The sequence below is a fragment of the Cavia porcellus genome, unplaced genomic scaffold (assembly GCF_034190915.1).
Source record: "Cavia porcellus strain 051 isolate PalLab524CR breed Dunkin Hartley unplaced genomic scaffold, mCavPor4.1 scaffold_33, whole genome shotgun sequence".
Lineage (NCBI taxonomy): Eukaryota > Metazoa > Chordata > Mammalia > Rodentia > Caviidae > Cavia > Cavia porcellus.
In genome coordinates, this window is record NW_026947516.1 from 12,414,872 (window position 1) to 12,427,381 (window position 12,510).

The 12,510-nt window shown below is 37.5% G+C and overlaps 1 protein-coding gene across 4 annotated transcripts in view; it reads right to left on the reverse strand.

Annotated features, from left to right (window-relative positions):
- Arhgap6 (Rho GTPase activating protein 6) overlaps positions 1 to 12,510 on the reverse strand; it is a 466,442-nt gene that overhangs the window by 19,629 nt on the left and 434,303 nt on the right. For 3 of the 4 annotated variants that reach the window (XM_063242883.1, XM_063242882.1, XM_063242885.1), the window contains exon 9: positions 10,344 to 10,523. The exons of the other annotated variant lie outside the window; for it this stretch is intronic. In XM_063242883.1, the coding sequence (XP_063098953.1) occupies positions 10,344 to 10,523 (180 nt within the window). The remainder of the gene's footprint in view (positions 1 to 10,343; positions 10,524 to 12,510) is intronic. 4 annotated transcript variants of the gene reach the window in all.

Genomic DNA, 12,510 nt, shown 5'->3' on the forward strand with positions numbered 1-12,510 from the left:
ATATGTGAGGCATTCAAGTGGAAATATCTACTAGGTAGTTGGGAATAAAGATTTGGAATTCAGGAGAGTAGTTCTAGCTGGACATAGAAATTTAGGAGTCACATATAAATGGCATTTAAGGTTCTGGAACCAAATGCAATTGCCTGAAAATTAAAATGGAAAGAGAAGAGAATGAGCAGGAGAGTTAAATCAGCATCATGACCCAATAGACACATGCAATTGTATTAGTCAGTTTTTCCATTAGTGGGATAAAATACCTGATACTTCCAATTCAAAAGGAAAGGTTTATCTGGTTCATGGTTTCACAGGTTTCAGTTCACAGCTGGCTGACTTCAGGACATGAACATCATGGCACAAGAGTGTGGTAAGGAAATCTGCTCAGGTCATGGCAACCAGGAAACATAACACAGGGGATGAGCACAAACCAGAGATGCAGCCTCTAAAGAAAAACCTCCCATGTGCTACATTCCTCCAACAGGCCCTACATTCTAGGACACTCATTTATGAACTCATTGATGGATAAATCCTGATGAGTATGGCACCCTAAGATCCAATCATCTCTAAGGAAGTCTTTTAGTCCAGTCAAATGGAAAATTACGATTAGCTGACACACTATTGTACTATTTTTAAAATGTAGTAAAGGGTGAAAATGGGAAAAGAGAATGTTTTTTAAAAAGTTAAAGACAAAGCTAAACATATGATAGGTCAAAATGTATACTCTGAACTCTTTTTAAAAGAAAATGTACAGGAGCAAATTAGGAAAAGTGCTTGCATTTTTGTCCAGTTAATTTAGAATAGGCTTAGACATGTGATAAAACTTTTGCTTCAAGTACCAATCCATTTCCCCTGAAAAATAAACCAGAATGAATGTCCTTTGGCATGGTGCAGAGATTGTAATATTACTTTCTTGAAAGTGTACGGTATGTCTAATGATAAATTATCATCTTTTGTACTATTAGAATAATAACTTGCTTTATTACTATATGTGCAGGAAATATCATTATTTAAGAATAATTTGCTGAGAGGCAGTATGGTAACCATTGTTAATCACCTTGTATTTTGTTTTTACATTATCTATTATGTCCTTCCTTTTGATTTGACTGACTCTGTTCTGATATGTCGCATTTGGTTTTACTCTCTTCAAAAAAAGTAATAAGAACTGTGGGAGTAATAAAACCCAAAATATGTAATTGTCATTGCACAAAAGAAAAGAAAAGAAAGTGCTCTAAAGGTTATAACTGCATATATGTTTAAGTGTATAAGATGGATAACCATATTACTGAGTTTTTTGGATCATTGAACAAAACTGTTTGCACTCTCACTGTTTGAAAGTCCACTTTATATGCTTCAGTTTTGTAACTAGAACAACTATTTCTAAGATGAGAATTTTTAACCTATTAACTAGTGATTTCTTACTGTTTAATTTTTAAATTTTGTATTACTTGTACCCTTTTTCTGTTTTTTTCTTTTTCTCCTTCAATAAAAAAAGAATAATTTGCTGTAAATTTTTGTTAACCTATTTTACACTTCAGAAGTTTTCATTCATTTAGCTAATTTTAACTGTCAAATGATTATAATTATTGAGGTTTATTTTATGTAGCATGTGTGACTCTTGGTAAAGAATATAGACTAAAAAGGATGGGGTTATAAACAGTCTACAGTTTATTTTTAAGAGACTATTTTGGCATGGAGACACTACTTACAAATAAATAAAAAGATACAATGTCACAGGAATGAAATACAATATTTTCCTATATATTATAACAGCTCACAATAGAATAATTCATTAACTAATCTAATTTATTTGAATCCAGTCTCTGCTGCAAAATGATTTAAGAAATCTTCAAAAATTCATAGGATAAAATCAAGTTTTCTTAAAAAAAATAAATGAATGGTACAGATAACTAGATTCAGTGGGAAAATGAGGCAAGGAATTGGAATGATGCCTAGAGCTGATTTTAGGTCTAGTCCATATAACAGCATCTAGTGATTTTTCACCATGACTCTTCTCAGCTTTTTCTATAATTGGTCATTTAAGTTCTTACTATCTAATGAAAATTTAAAACTATAGGCTCAGTTCAACTGGATCAACATTCATTATCTATTATTAATTTGGGTACTTAATATAGAATCAAAAGTCAAGTAAACAAACTGATAGGAAAACACAACTTAAAATAAGAAAGAAATACTTAGGCAGACTTCTCGCTTATATGTACCACTATGGGAATTAAGATGCTATGAAGGTATATGCGAATCTAGAGTCCCGGAGGTCCAGTTTCAGTTCTGGGGCTTGTAATTAATATAATCTCGGTGACATCAACCACTTTCTCTGGGATTTTGTTCTTGCACCTGAAGACTTGAGAGGCTTTTGTTTTCTGTAGCATTACCCTTAATGAAGGTGTTATGGTTTTAGTTTTATTAAACTAACACATTTGAAAATATCGCATTGGTTTCAAGGGAAGGATAGTAATGACAATTTTCATTATGAATAAATGAAATAAGTTGAGCATTTAAAAGAAAAAATAAAAACAGTTAAGGTGGAGATGGGCAATATTTGTCTTGTGACTTTTTTTAGACTAATAGACAAGACATCCCTATTTCTGTCTCCATTGGCCCACAGAGAAGAATCACTCCCTTCTTTTTGTTTAACACTCCTGGTGGGTGACTAATTTAAGAGATGTTGTTGTGGTATGTTTTTGGTCCTAACTTCCCTCACAGTTACAGCCTGTAACTTCTTGGCCCTCAAGTGCAACTGGATTGAAGCCAGACTCCACCGCAGATTCCCTTTCTAGGTCCTTCTTTTTCTGTAGATCATGCGTTTTCCTGCTGGTCATATCATTAGAAGTTAAGTTTCCAGGAGGGAGGAACTACTGGACTTGCGGACTTGGAACTGACAAAAGTCCCTAATGTAGTTCTTTGTCATCTCGCCTTCCTTGCAGCACATGCAAGATCAGGTGTGCCAATCCTGGCCATGATATCCCAAGGAGGTCTTAGAGATTCTGGAAAAGGATTTTCTCCATATTGAAAAAAGGAACTATCTTCTTCATCTCTTGATGCAATGATAGTCATGGGAGATTCCGGTAACAACAACAGTCGTTTTGCAGCTGAAGAGGACATGGTAGAGAGAGAAAAGTGTTCCACTAGGCTTCATACTATGAGACAGTAAGTCCTCACACTGGACAATAAGCCCGCCCGCAGTTGAGCATTCTCCTCCTTACCAGTCAAATACTTTCTAGATGATGCCTGTATTTGCTTTCCTGCTCTTCTCTCCCAAAGCTTCTACTGGCACATTTATGACCTTCAACCATTCACTCATTCATTCATTTAATTTTAGGCACTTTTAGAACTCAAGTGAGGATGTTGTATTTTACCTAAAGGGTGCTCAGGGAATGGTATAGGAATGGTTTAAAATAATGCTAATCAATCATCAGGGTTATGGTCTGCATGGTATATACTAGTTATGTTGCCTTTGTCTGTTCTTTTCTTATAAATAATATCAATATAGTACTGTAGCACAATCTCCTTAGTGTTCATTTCTAGAGCAGAAAAACAAAAATTTCCTTTCCCAGATGAGGACCATCAAGATGTCCTGGAGTTTTTAAGCTACTGTTCTCAACAATGTAAAACCTGCCAAAATGAAAAGCATAGCTCAATAATCAAAGTTTTCCACTCATTTCAGTGGTTTTTGTATATAACAAAATGGGAACTAAGGAGTAAGATAGCAAAAAACACATGATTTTTTTTTTACTCAAGCAATTCAACATGTTTAAATGAAGAAACAATACCCTGCTCAAAGTGATTCTTTTCTTACAATTTACTATTTTGCAACAAAGTTTCTATTGGATTTTAGTCAACTATTAAGTAATTTTAGGGGTACCATTTATGGTTGTGTTTATCTTGAGACTCAACCCCTTAGATTTTAATGTGTTCCTTCAAAGCATAATGCTATTCCAAAAATCAAAAGAACTTTGTACTCTCCTGCTTCAGAGAAAAAAATGTAAACACTGCACATATGAAGGAATAAAACTGTCATAATTAAAATCTACCCTATTGAATTAAAAATGAAAGTTTGAATGATTGCCTAGGGTATAAGCTATGAGGTACTTTATTCCATGAAGCACTGAGAGGGAAAACTAGTACGAGTTTCCTCCATTTAGTAAGACAACAAACCATTAAGTGCTTCTCCAAGAGCAGTTTCCTGGCCCTAGCCTCACTCTACCTGCCCCGTCTTTTCCGCACCAATCCAACACTGCATTTGAGCAAGAACGATGCTATGGCATTTGAAACTCTAACACTCCCTGGCAAAAGTAAATATCACTGGAAATCATGATGACATTTTTTAGTTAGCAAACACACTAAAAGAAATCACTTTGGTTGTTTATAAGGGCAGGTTCAGCCTCAGACCTTTTGTGTGGCTCTGTTGTGACAATGATTTCATAATTGAAGTTGGTCTGGATGCATTTGGAAGATAGAGTATCATGAAATTTGACAAATATTTCTCAAGTGACAGTGACTTTCCAGGCAGAGTCTTTTTTTTAGGGGGCCAACTGGGACACCTTACTCAAAACAAAGCAACCAGTGGAAGTACCAAGGACTCATGGAGCTGATTTGGAGGAAGACTAAGTAACAAAGATGAAGAAAAATGTTGCATCTTTGCTCAGTGACAAGCTAAAGGAAATGAAAACAGCCCAGGAGTGATACGCTTCTGCTGCCTCCTGCCTGTATAGATATAAATGGAATAGGTGTTCTGTCTTTGCAGAGACAAGGTGAGCAGGCTTCAACAAGAACACAGATTGGTTACTGAGGGCATCTTCTGGCCTTAATCTCAAGTGGGAGGATGGTTTGACTAGTTTAGAGGTATTAATGCATTCATTCACCATTTACAGTTTCTCTTTCCTTGTCCACAAATAAACTCCATATCTGAGACACCACCTGTGAGTGCTTCTTCTTTTTGTAAAGAAGCATCACGATGTAGAGATAATTCTCTTGGACAAACAAGTTAGCCTTCCTACTCATAAAATGGTGATGAAATTGAGATAAGCCAAAGGTACATGCAAGGACTAGCCCAACCTCTGGCACATGAAAAATGGTTGTCTTTGCTGCAGAAAAATGGAAATCACATACAATTATTTGGATATATTGGTAGAGGTGGATTATTTGATGAACTAGGCGACCACATGGCTTCTTTTGACTTGACATACAAAATAGGTTACATGACAAATATAATTAGCTTGGGAGGGGCAGTGAAGAGAACATGAAGCAAAGCTTGGCTTTTGAGCTTGGAACCCTTGTCACAGCTTCTGATTCTTGCTCTCAATAGTGCTCACCTCAAATTCTCCACATGCACTGAGCAAGTCTCCAGCTCAAATTGATGGGCAGTGAAGTGGGAACTTTCTGGCTTTCCCACACTTCGATTGCGCCCCAGATTCATTGTGAGGCTACAAGGGTGGGGCTTTTTCTCCTTCTCCCTTCTCTAAAATAAAAGACCTAATAGAAATCATGTAATATCCACCAGCAGAGTAAGCTATCACTGTTTTCTCTATTTTTTATGAAGTGCTTATTATCCAAGAACAATGGTATTTTACTCTGGCAATCTCAATACCACTTTTAGAAGCAGTAAATTTTGGAACAATTAGTGTGCTGATGATTTGGTCAGTGAATGATTTCTACTTACAAATCACCAATGGATACTTCTAGAAATGCCTGATTTTTTAGCTTTTATTTCCAGTGTTTTCCACAAAGTGCCATTTTAAGCTAGGCAGTTTTTAAATAGTTTGTTATACCCAAAGTGGTGGAGGATAATGATACAGAAGTCTCAGGGATGTGAGTGGAACCCAAACAAACAACACAACAACACTAGCACATTTTCTTATAGTAATATAGACGTGTAGTATTTATTTAACAAATAATTATTACTGAGAGCTTTCTTCTGCCAAGTACTTTCTAGGTGCCTGGATGTCAGAGAACAGAACAAACAAGAATCCCTGTCTTTATAAGGTTTGTATTCTCTTAGGTTTTGACTTAGAATAAATAAATTTTAAAACAAGTTAAAAGGGGATAAATGTTGCAGCAAAAAGGAAGAGATCAAGGTAAGGAACTAGGAGCATATGTGGGAGCAGAGTGCCAGGGGTCAGTGTGGGCTTTAATTCCAAGGTGACACCCAATTGTGCTTTAATAAAGCAGGCATCACATCACTTCACTGTTTTATAACAACAATTCTTTTCTTTTAAGTACCCAGGATATTTCAATTTTATCCCAGTAACTTTAAAATGTTGCTTCTAATTATCGAAACCATCCTATAAAGCTGGTTGCTTTACCTGTTTTTTTTTTTTTTTCACAAGAGGAAAATGAAATGTACTAGAAATCACATAGCAAATAAATGGCTATGCAACAGTGTGAATTTTGGTAACTCATTCCAAACCTGACAGTCCTTCCAAACTACCAGTGGCTCCCAGCATGTGGTCTCCTGAGGTGTGTGTAGGAGCCCGCCAGAATCTCTGGAGGGGTTCATTAGAAAATACAGATTTCTCAGCCCCATACTAGTGCCACTCCATTCAGTTTTCTGTAGCGAGGCCTGGGATTCAGAATGTTTAACAAGTCTCCTTGTGAACTTTGCTGCATGGCTTAATTTGGAGAACTGCTAGTATAACGTGCATCCAGCCTTGGTCTTTTGATAGAGTGGTCATGATGTTATCATGAAGTATTTAGAGGCATAGGATTTCCAAATCAGTGCATAAAAAAGCAAACCTCTGGTCTGACTCTCAAATTGTGTGTGAATCTCTAAATCTGCATTGTGTGACAATGCCGGGTTCTTTTCTGTCCTTTCCCGTTAAGTCTGATTCCAGCCACATGAGACAGCCAGTCTCAGTCTCGGGTATTGAAAGACATTGAGCGCAGACTTGCAGCTCCTTTCAGACTTTTGGGGGCTTCCAGGTCCCATCCACCAGTTCTTCTGTGGAATCATTACTCTGCAGTGCATTTTGCCTTCAAAGACAAGCTTACAGCCACCTCGCCTAACACATCTTATTTTCCAGTTCCAATGAAACTGGCAGCTTCATTTCTGATGTCAGAAACTCTTCCAAAGATTATGAGTCTGTACAGTTGCTAACTACCTTTAACCATCAGGTCTTGTATAGTCTTCCATTTGCTTCTTTGAAATTGTAATAATTCCAAGAGCTTATTAAAACAACAAATCAAAAGAAATTATGTATGTATATATAAAAACACATAACACATTTCTGTCCGTCCACACAGACCAGCTTTACCCACCTAACCACCAGCCTTGGCATAACCAACTAGACTCTGAATTGCCAAGAATGTTCAGAAAATGCACAATGTGAAGAAATTAACTTTTTCCTGCATTTTGGAACTCTAAGAAGGGAAATATTAGAGCAGTGGTGGAAAACCCATGGCACATGTGCGGCTGCTAGCTGTATGTGTTATTGAAAGCTCTAAAGCGTTTGCCATTTACTGTACTAGAGCAATGAACCATGCCGATTTCAGAAGTAGAAGGGATTCGTTCCAGCACCGTCCTTGGATAAATAAAGAAATAGAAATCAAAGAAGGTGTGGTAACATAGATAAGGGATAGCAGACAGGATTGCAGCAAAGTTTTCTGGTCTCAGTTTCTTTTTATGGACCCAGGTTTGAAATCTTTGCCTCCCGTCCTATTCTACTGTTCTTTTTTTTCCCAGTATACAATTTTCAGTCTTTTTTTTTGGGGGGGGGTACCAGGAATCAAACTCATGACCTCATGCTTAACAGGGAAGCACTTGTACTGCTGAGCTATGTACCCAGCTCTCAGTATATAATTCTCATAATCCAAGGAAAGAATGAATGATTAATTAGTGGTTAACTAACTGTTGAGCAGATACCCTTAATCCTCTCATATCTAAAACTTTCCACACATGCAAATGGTAAGGACTGGAAAAATGAAGATTATACATTTAAAAAGTATCATCAAATCATTACTTTAATGTGTATTTTTGTCCCTACATACCCCTAATGCAGAAATAATGCAATTAAGTGGATGGAAATGAATGAAAACTTACATTTTAGTGAGGAAATGGAATAAATAGAAAATATTTTTTAAAAAAATCTTTTCCATTAATGGTGAATTCTAAAGTGAAAAAACAGGAAATAGGAACATGAAGTGAGTGTGTGTGTGTGGGCGTGTGTGTGTGTGTGTGCTGGTAGTGGAGTAGCTGCATTTTAGATAAGGTGGTCAACAAAAGCTTCCTTAAGAAGGAAAGCCCATAACGTGGGAAGTCAAATATGAGCTATGACACAAGACAATCTCGACATCAATCCTTACAGAGAATTATAAACAAAGCAGATTGGGAAAAAGTTGAGGAAAGGGTAATGCTGATATTTTCCTGCTATTCTTGGTATTTCAGGTGGCAGGAAATGGGGAGAAGATGGATGGCTCAATTAAAATGACAGCAGCTGTATTTCAAGAAAGTTTTGTTAGTGTCCAAGGTAAAAAGAAATGCCTAATGGTTTGAGATTTCACATAAAGGAAAACTTCGCTTGCAAAATGGAATTTTGAAAATAGAATTAAGATCAATGAGAAGCATTATTGTGTTAAAAAAAAAAGTTCAGAGAACATGAAGTAATGCCAAGACTAGTTGGCAAGATGATATGTGACTTAAAACTTGATGAAAATGTTGAAAAGTTCAGACATTTGATTCATCCAAATATGTAATTAATTAGGATTTAGGGTAAAGTGTGAAATTTATATAGAGTCAATGATTAAATCAATATTTCTGAGAGCTACTTACCACGTGCAACACAGAGGCAATGCTTCAGGGACACAAAGGATCAAGACATTATTTTTTTCTCCATGGTAAATTCATTTTCTTTTCCTCCTAGGCACCCAGCCAGAAATGCATTCCCAGGCCCTCTTGGAGTTAAGTTCTGACCCGTAGCGTTTGGGTACATATAATAAATGCTCCTTCTTAGTTTGCCCATATAATCCTAGGGGATGGCAGAGTCTCAAGATGCAAGGAACTGGGATTAGCTTGGTCATCATCTAAAAGGCTACTTGCCACGTATCTGATTAAACATTATGTCAACAAACTATGTCTGTGGTGTCAAAGTATTGAGATATGAGGCAGCTAGTGTAGTCCAAGTAACATAATTAGTAATCAACACTTGCATAGAATTTTACTGTTTGTATAATGCTTTCACACATCAAATCAATCTTGTAACCACTATGGGAATTAGGGCTTTCACAGGAGCTTCAATAGAAGCCCACTGAGTATTGAATTACTTGGTCACAATCACCTAGTTAATACAGAGAGGGCAACTGTTTTCAACCACTGGATCTTGAATTTATAAAAACACTTGCTTAAAACAAGCTTGGAGATAAATCCAATACAAGGCATTTGATGAGCATAGCTACAACTCCTGAGGAGATTCAAGAGTCAATTAACCTTCTTGGTTGAAGGGCTACAAAAAGGATCTATTGGGACAGACAGGCTTTATGATGTTTGCCAATTGACAAGAGAAATGGGACAAGGATGGAGAAAGTGCCTATAAATTTTGACCCACAACGTGAGTGGAGAACAGAAACAGAAGGGAATTGGCATTTTTTCTAATGTTTCAAGGGAAGTTGGAGCAAATCATGCAGTTTTATGGAGGAAAACAGGAACCGGTAACTCAATACAAATCAAAAGAATATTTATTGAGTGTCTGCCAGATGGAGGGCCTTCCAAAAGTATACAGAGGATACAGAGAGGAGATAACAAGGGCATAGCCTTTGTTTTAAATGGATATATAATCTACTACGGGAAATGATCACAAATGACCGTAACACAATGTTGAGTAAGATAAACATTTAATAAGGACAGTAATGGGGTTCAAGAGACAGAGAAGTGGCATGGTAGTGACATGGAAGGACACAGGAAGGAAAGGTGAAATTTCATGCTGGAGGTGGAATGTCATGATTGACCTTGGACAAGGTGCTGTCATCAGTTCTGGTTATGAATACATGAATTCATGAGGACCGCAGATAGTATACTTAAAAGAAGGCTTTTATCAAAAAATTTTCTCAGCCAGGACGGCTGCTTTTGTAGTAAATGACTCCAAAATTTGATTAATGTTTAAGGGACAACTAAATGAAGTTTTCAATGTATGTGTGTTCGTTTAAACATGGAATCACAAACTAGTAGGGAAAAAACAGCTACAAAAATGGCTACTCCTATGGAAACAATGTGGCTTCCCATGAATATAGTCAGTTACCGGCACTGCGAATCAGAAGGTGGTGAATTTGAGTTTCATTATACACCACAAGCAACCAATATGCAGTTCACTGAGATGTCTTTCCACTGAAAGGTCACCTACCATGAACAGGGTTTCATAATTTTCAATCATCTTCTGCACTACAGCAATGATGGCTGTGCTCTCTTCAGCCCGGGCCGAGCTCTGGACTGAGAATTCTTTGTCTGATGACTTCTGCTTGTGCAGTAGGTTGGGTCCAAATATGGTGGCTAAGTTTAGAGATGTCATTTTGTTCCCAGTGACCTATTGCAGAAGAGAATATCAGGACTGTTGTTATGCTTGCTTTCCAAAATGCTGGTGGTTTTATTTTTAATGAAACTTTTTTTCTTTCTGTTTGTTCTTTGCAAGGACATTATCTCTGTTAGAAACCACAAGCAGAACTATCATTTTCCTTTTGCTTTGTATCTTGGATCAAAGATCACAGCTCAATGGTCATCTCACTAGCATATTGAGCAAAAATTTAAAACTCCACAGTTTATTGCGAAACTGGTACTAGATAAAATTTGTAACCTGTCTGCACTTAAAAAATATTGTTATCCATCCACCCATGCATTCATATCTTTTTCCATTTTTTCCACACACAAACTCATAATCTCTCAGTTGATCCATTCACTCAGCACCTACCATAGCGAGGCATTTTTTGTGGATTCTAATTATTTAAAAATTCTTCTGACAATAAGCAAAACACAGTCCTTACTTTAGAGGCCTCATGTTCTGGGAACAAAATAAACATCATTTCTGGGAAGTCAGTACAAAGAATGAAACTGTCAATCCCAGAGACTCCAGGAACATTATTACAGATATGGAAATATTTGTCTATAATCTGAAAGGAAAAATAGAATATGCTACACTGAAAAGCAGAGGGTCTGGGGCAGGAGTCTGTTTCACAGTGGAGAAAATACCGTAGGCAATGACAAACATGTGAAATGCATCAAAGAGTGCCGGGAAGCCAAATAGAGCGAGGCTGCTGCAGGAAAGCCAGACAAACCCAGCTGAGAGAAAGGAGTTCAGATGGTGACTCAGGCAAGAGGATTCCGTGTAGAGAATGGAGTGGGATTTCAAAGGTGCTAGCCCCTGTGGCAAATGTTCACTGAGATACTCGTAGGACACTCCCCTCCAGATCAGATGCTCTCATGGTTCTGCTGGCCTAGCTCAGGGCCAAGGCTGGAAGGTGTGGCTGGAAGTGGAAACAGTGAGTGGAGGAGACACTTTCTTTAAAAGGTCTCACAGATAAGGAGAAAGAACAAAGATCGGGGGAGCAAAAAGGGAGGAGTGTAGGATAAAGAATGGGAACTATTTTTTTCTCTTCTGTAGAACTGGGGATTGAAACCAGAGCTTTTGCACTGAGTTACATCCCCACACCTTTAATTTTTTTTGATTTTTATTTTGAGACAAATTCTTGTTACATTGCTAAATTGCCCAGCTTAGGCTTGAATTTATGATCCTCTTACCTCAGCCCCCCAGAGTGCTCGGATTACAGTCATGCACCAGCCTGCCTGGCAAAAGGAACTATCCTTTAGATTGAAGTAGAAAGAAATTAATCATGTTTACTACATTAATGAGTAAGAACCACAGGTAGGCATATAGAATAAAAATGCCCGTATTTTCCACTATTTCTAAGAGCCAGCTGTTTATATGCTTCCCTACGTGGATATGCACATATTCACCGTTATGATTTCTATCTAAAATGTCTTCCAAATGTCCCACGTGTTTAGAAGGTGATTGGAACATGGAGTGCTACACCTAACTTGCTGTTAGGAGTTGGGGCCTGCTTGGAGGTCGATCTCTGGAGGTGTGACCTAAAAGGGTGCATTCTTGTCTCAGTCTCCTCCTTTCTGTCTCTCCCCTTTCTGGTTGTCATGAGTTTACCTCCACTATTGCCTTCTGCAGGTCTGTTTCCGGCAGAAAGTTTGTCTTCATTTTGCCCATGTCCTGGGACTTTCAAGGAGACTGAGTTTAAAGGTGGTAGACTAGTTAATCTTGCAGAAGAAGTTACAAAGCATCCCAATATTCATTCTGTGGCATGGGTGCTGCTGGAAGATTTTAGCCAGATCTATGCAAAAATTCAGGAGCAAAAGCAAATGTGGAAAGTTTTCAGTTTTATTACAAAGGAAGTGCTTGCAAAGCTGGGGTGACAGAGAACATGGATGCTGAAAAGACTAGCATTGAAAGTTAAGTCAAGCACCATGCATCAGCATGCACATATATATCCGTATTATTATTTCTTTTT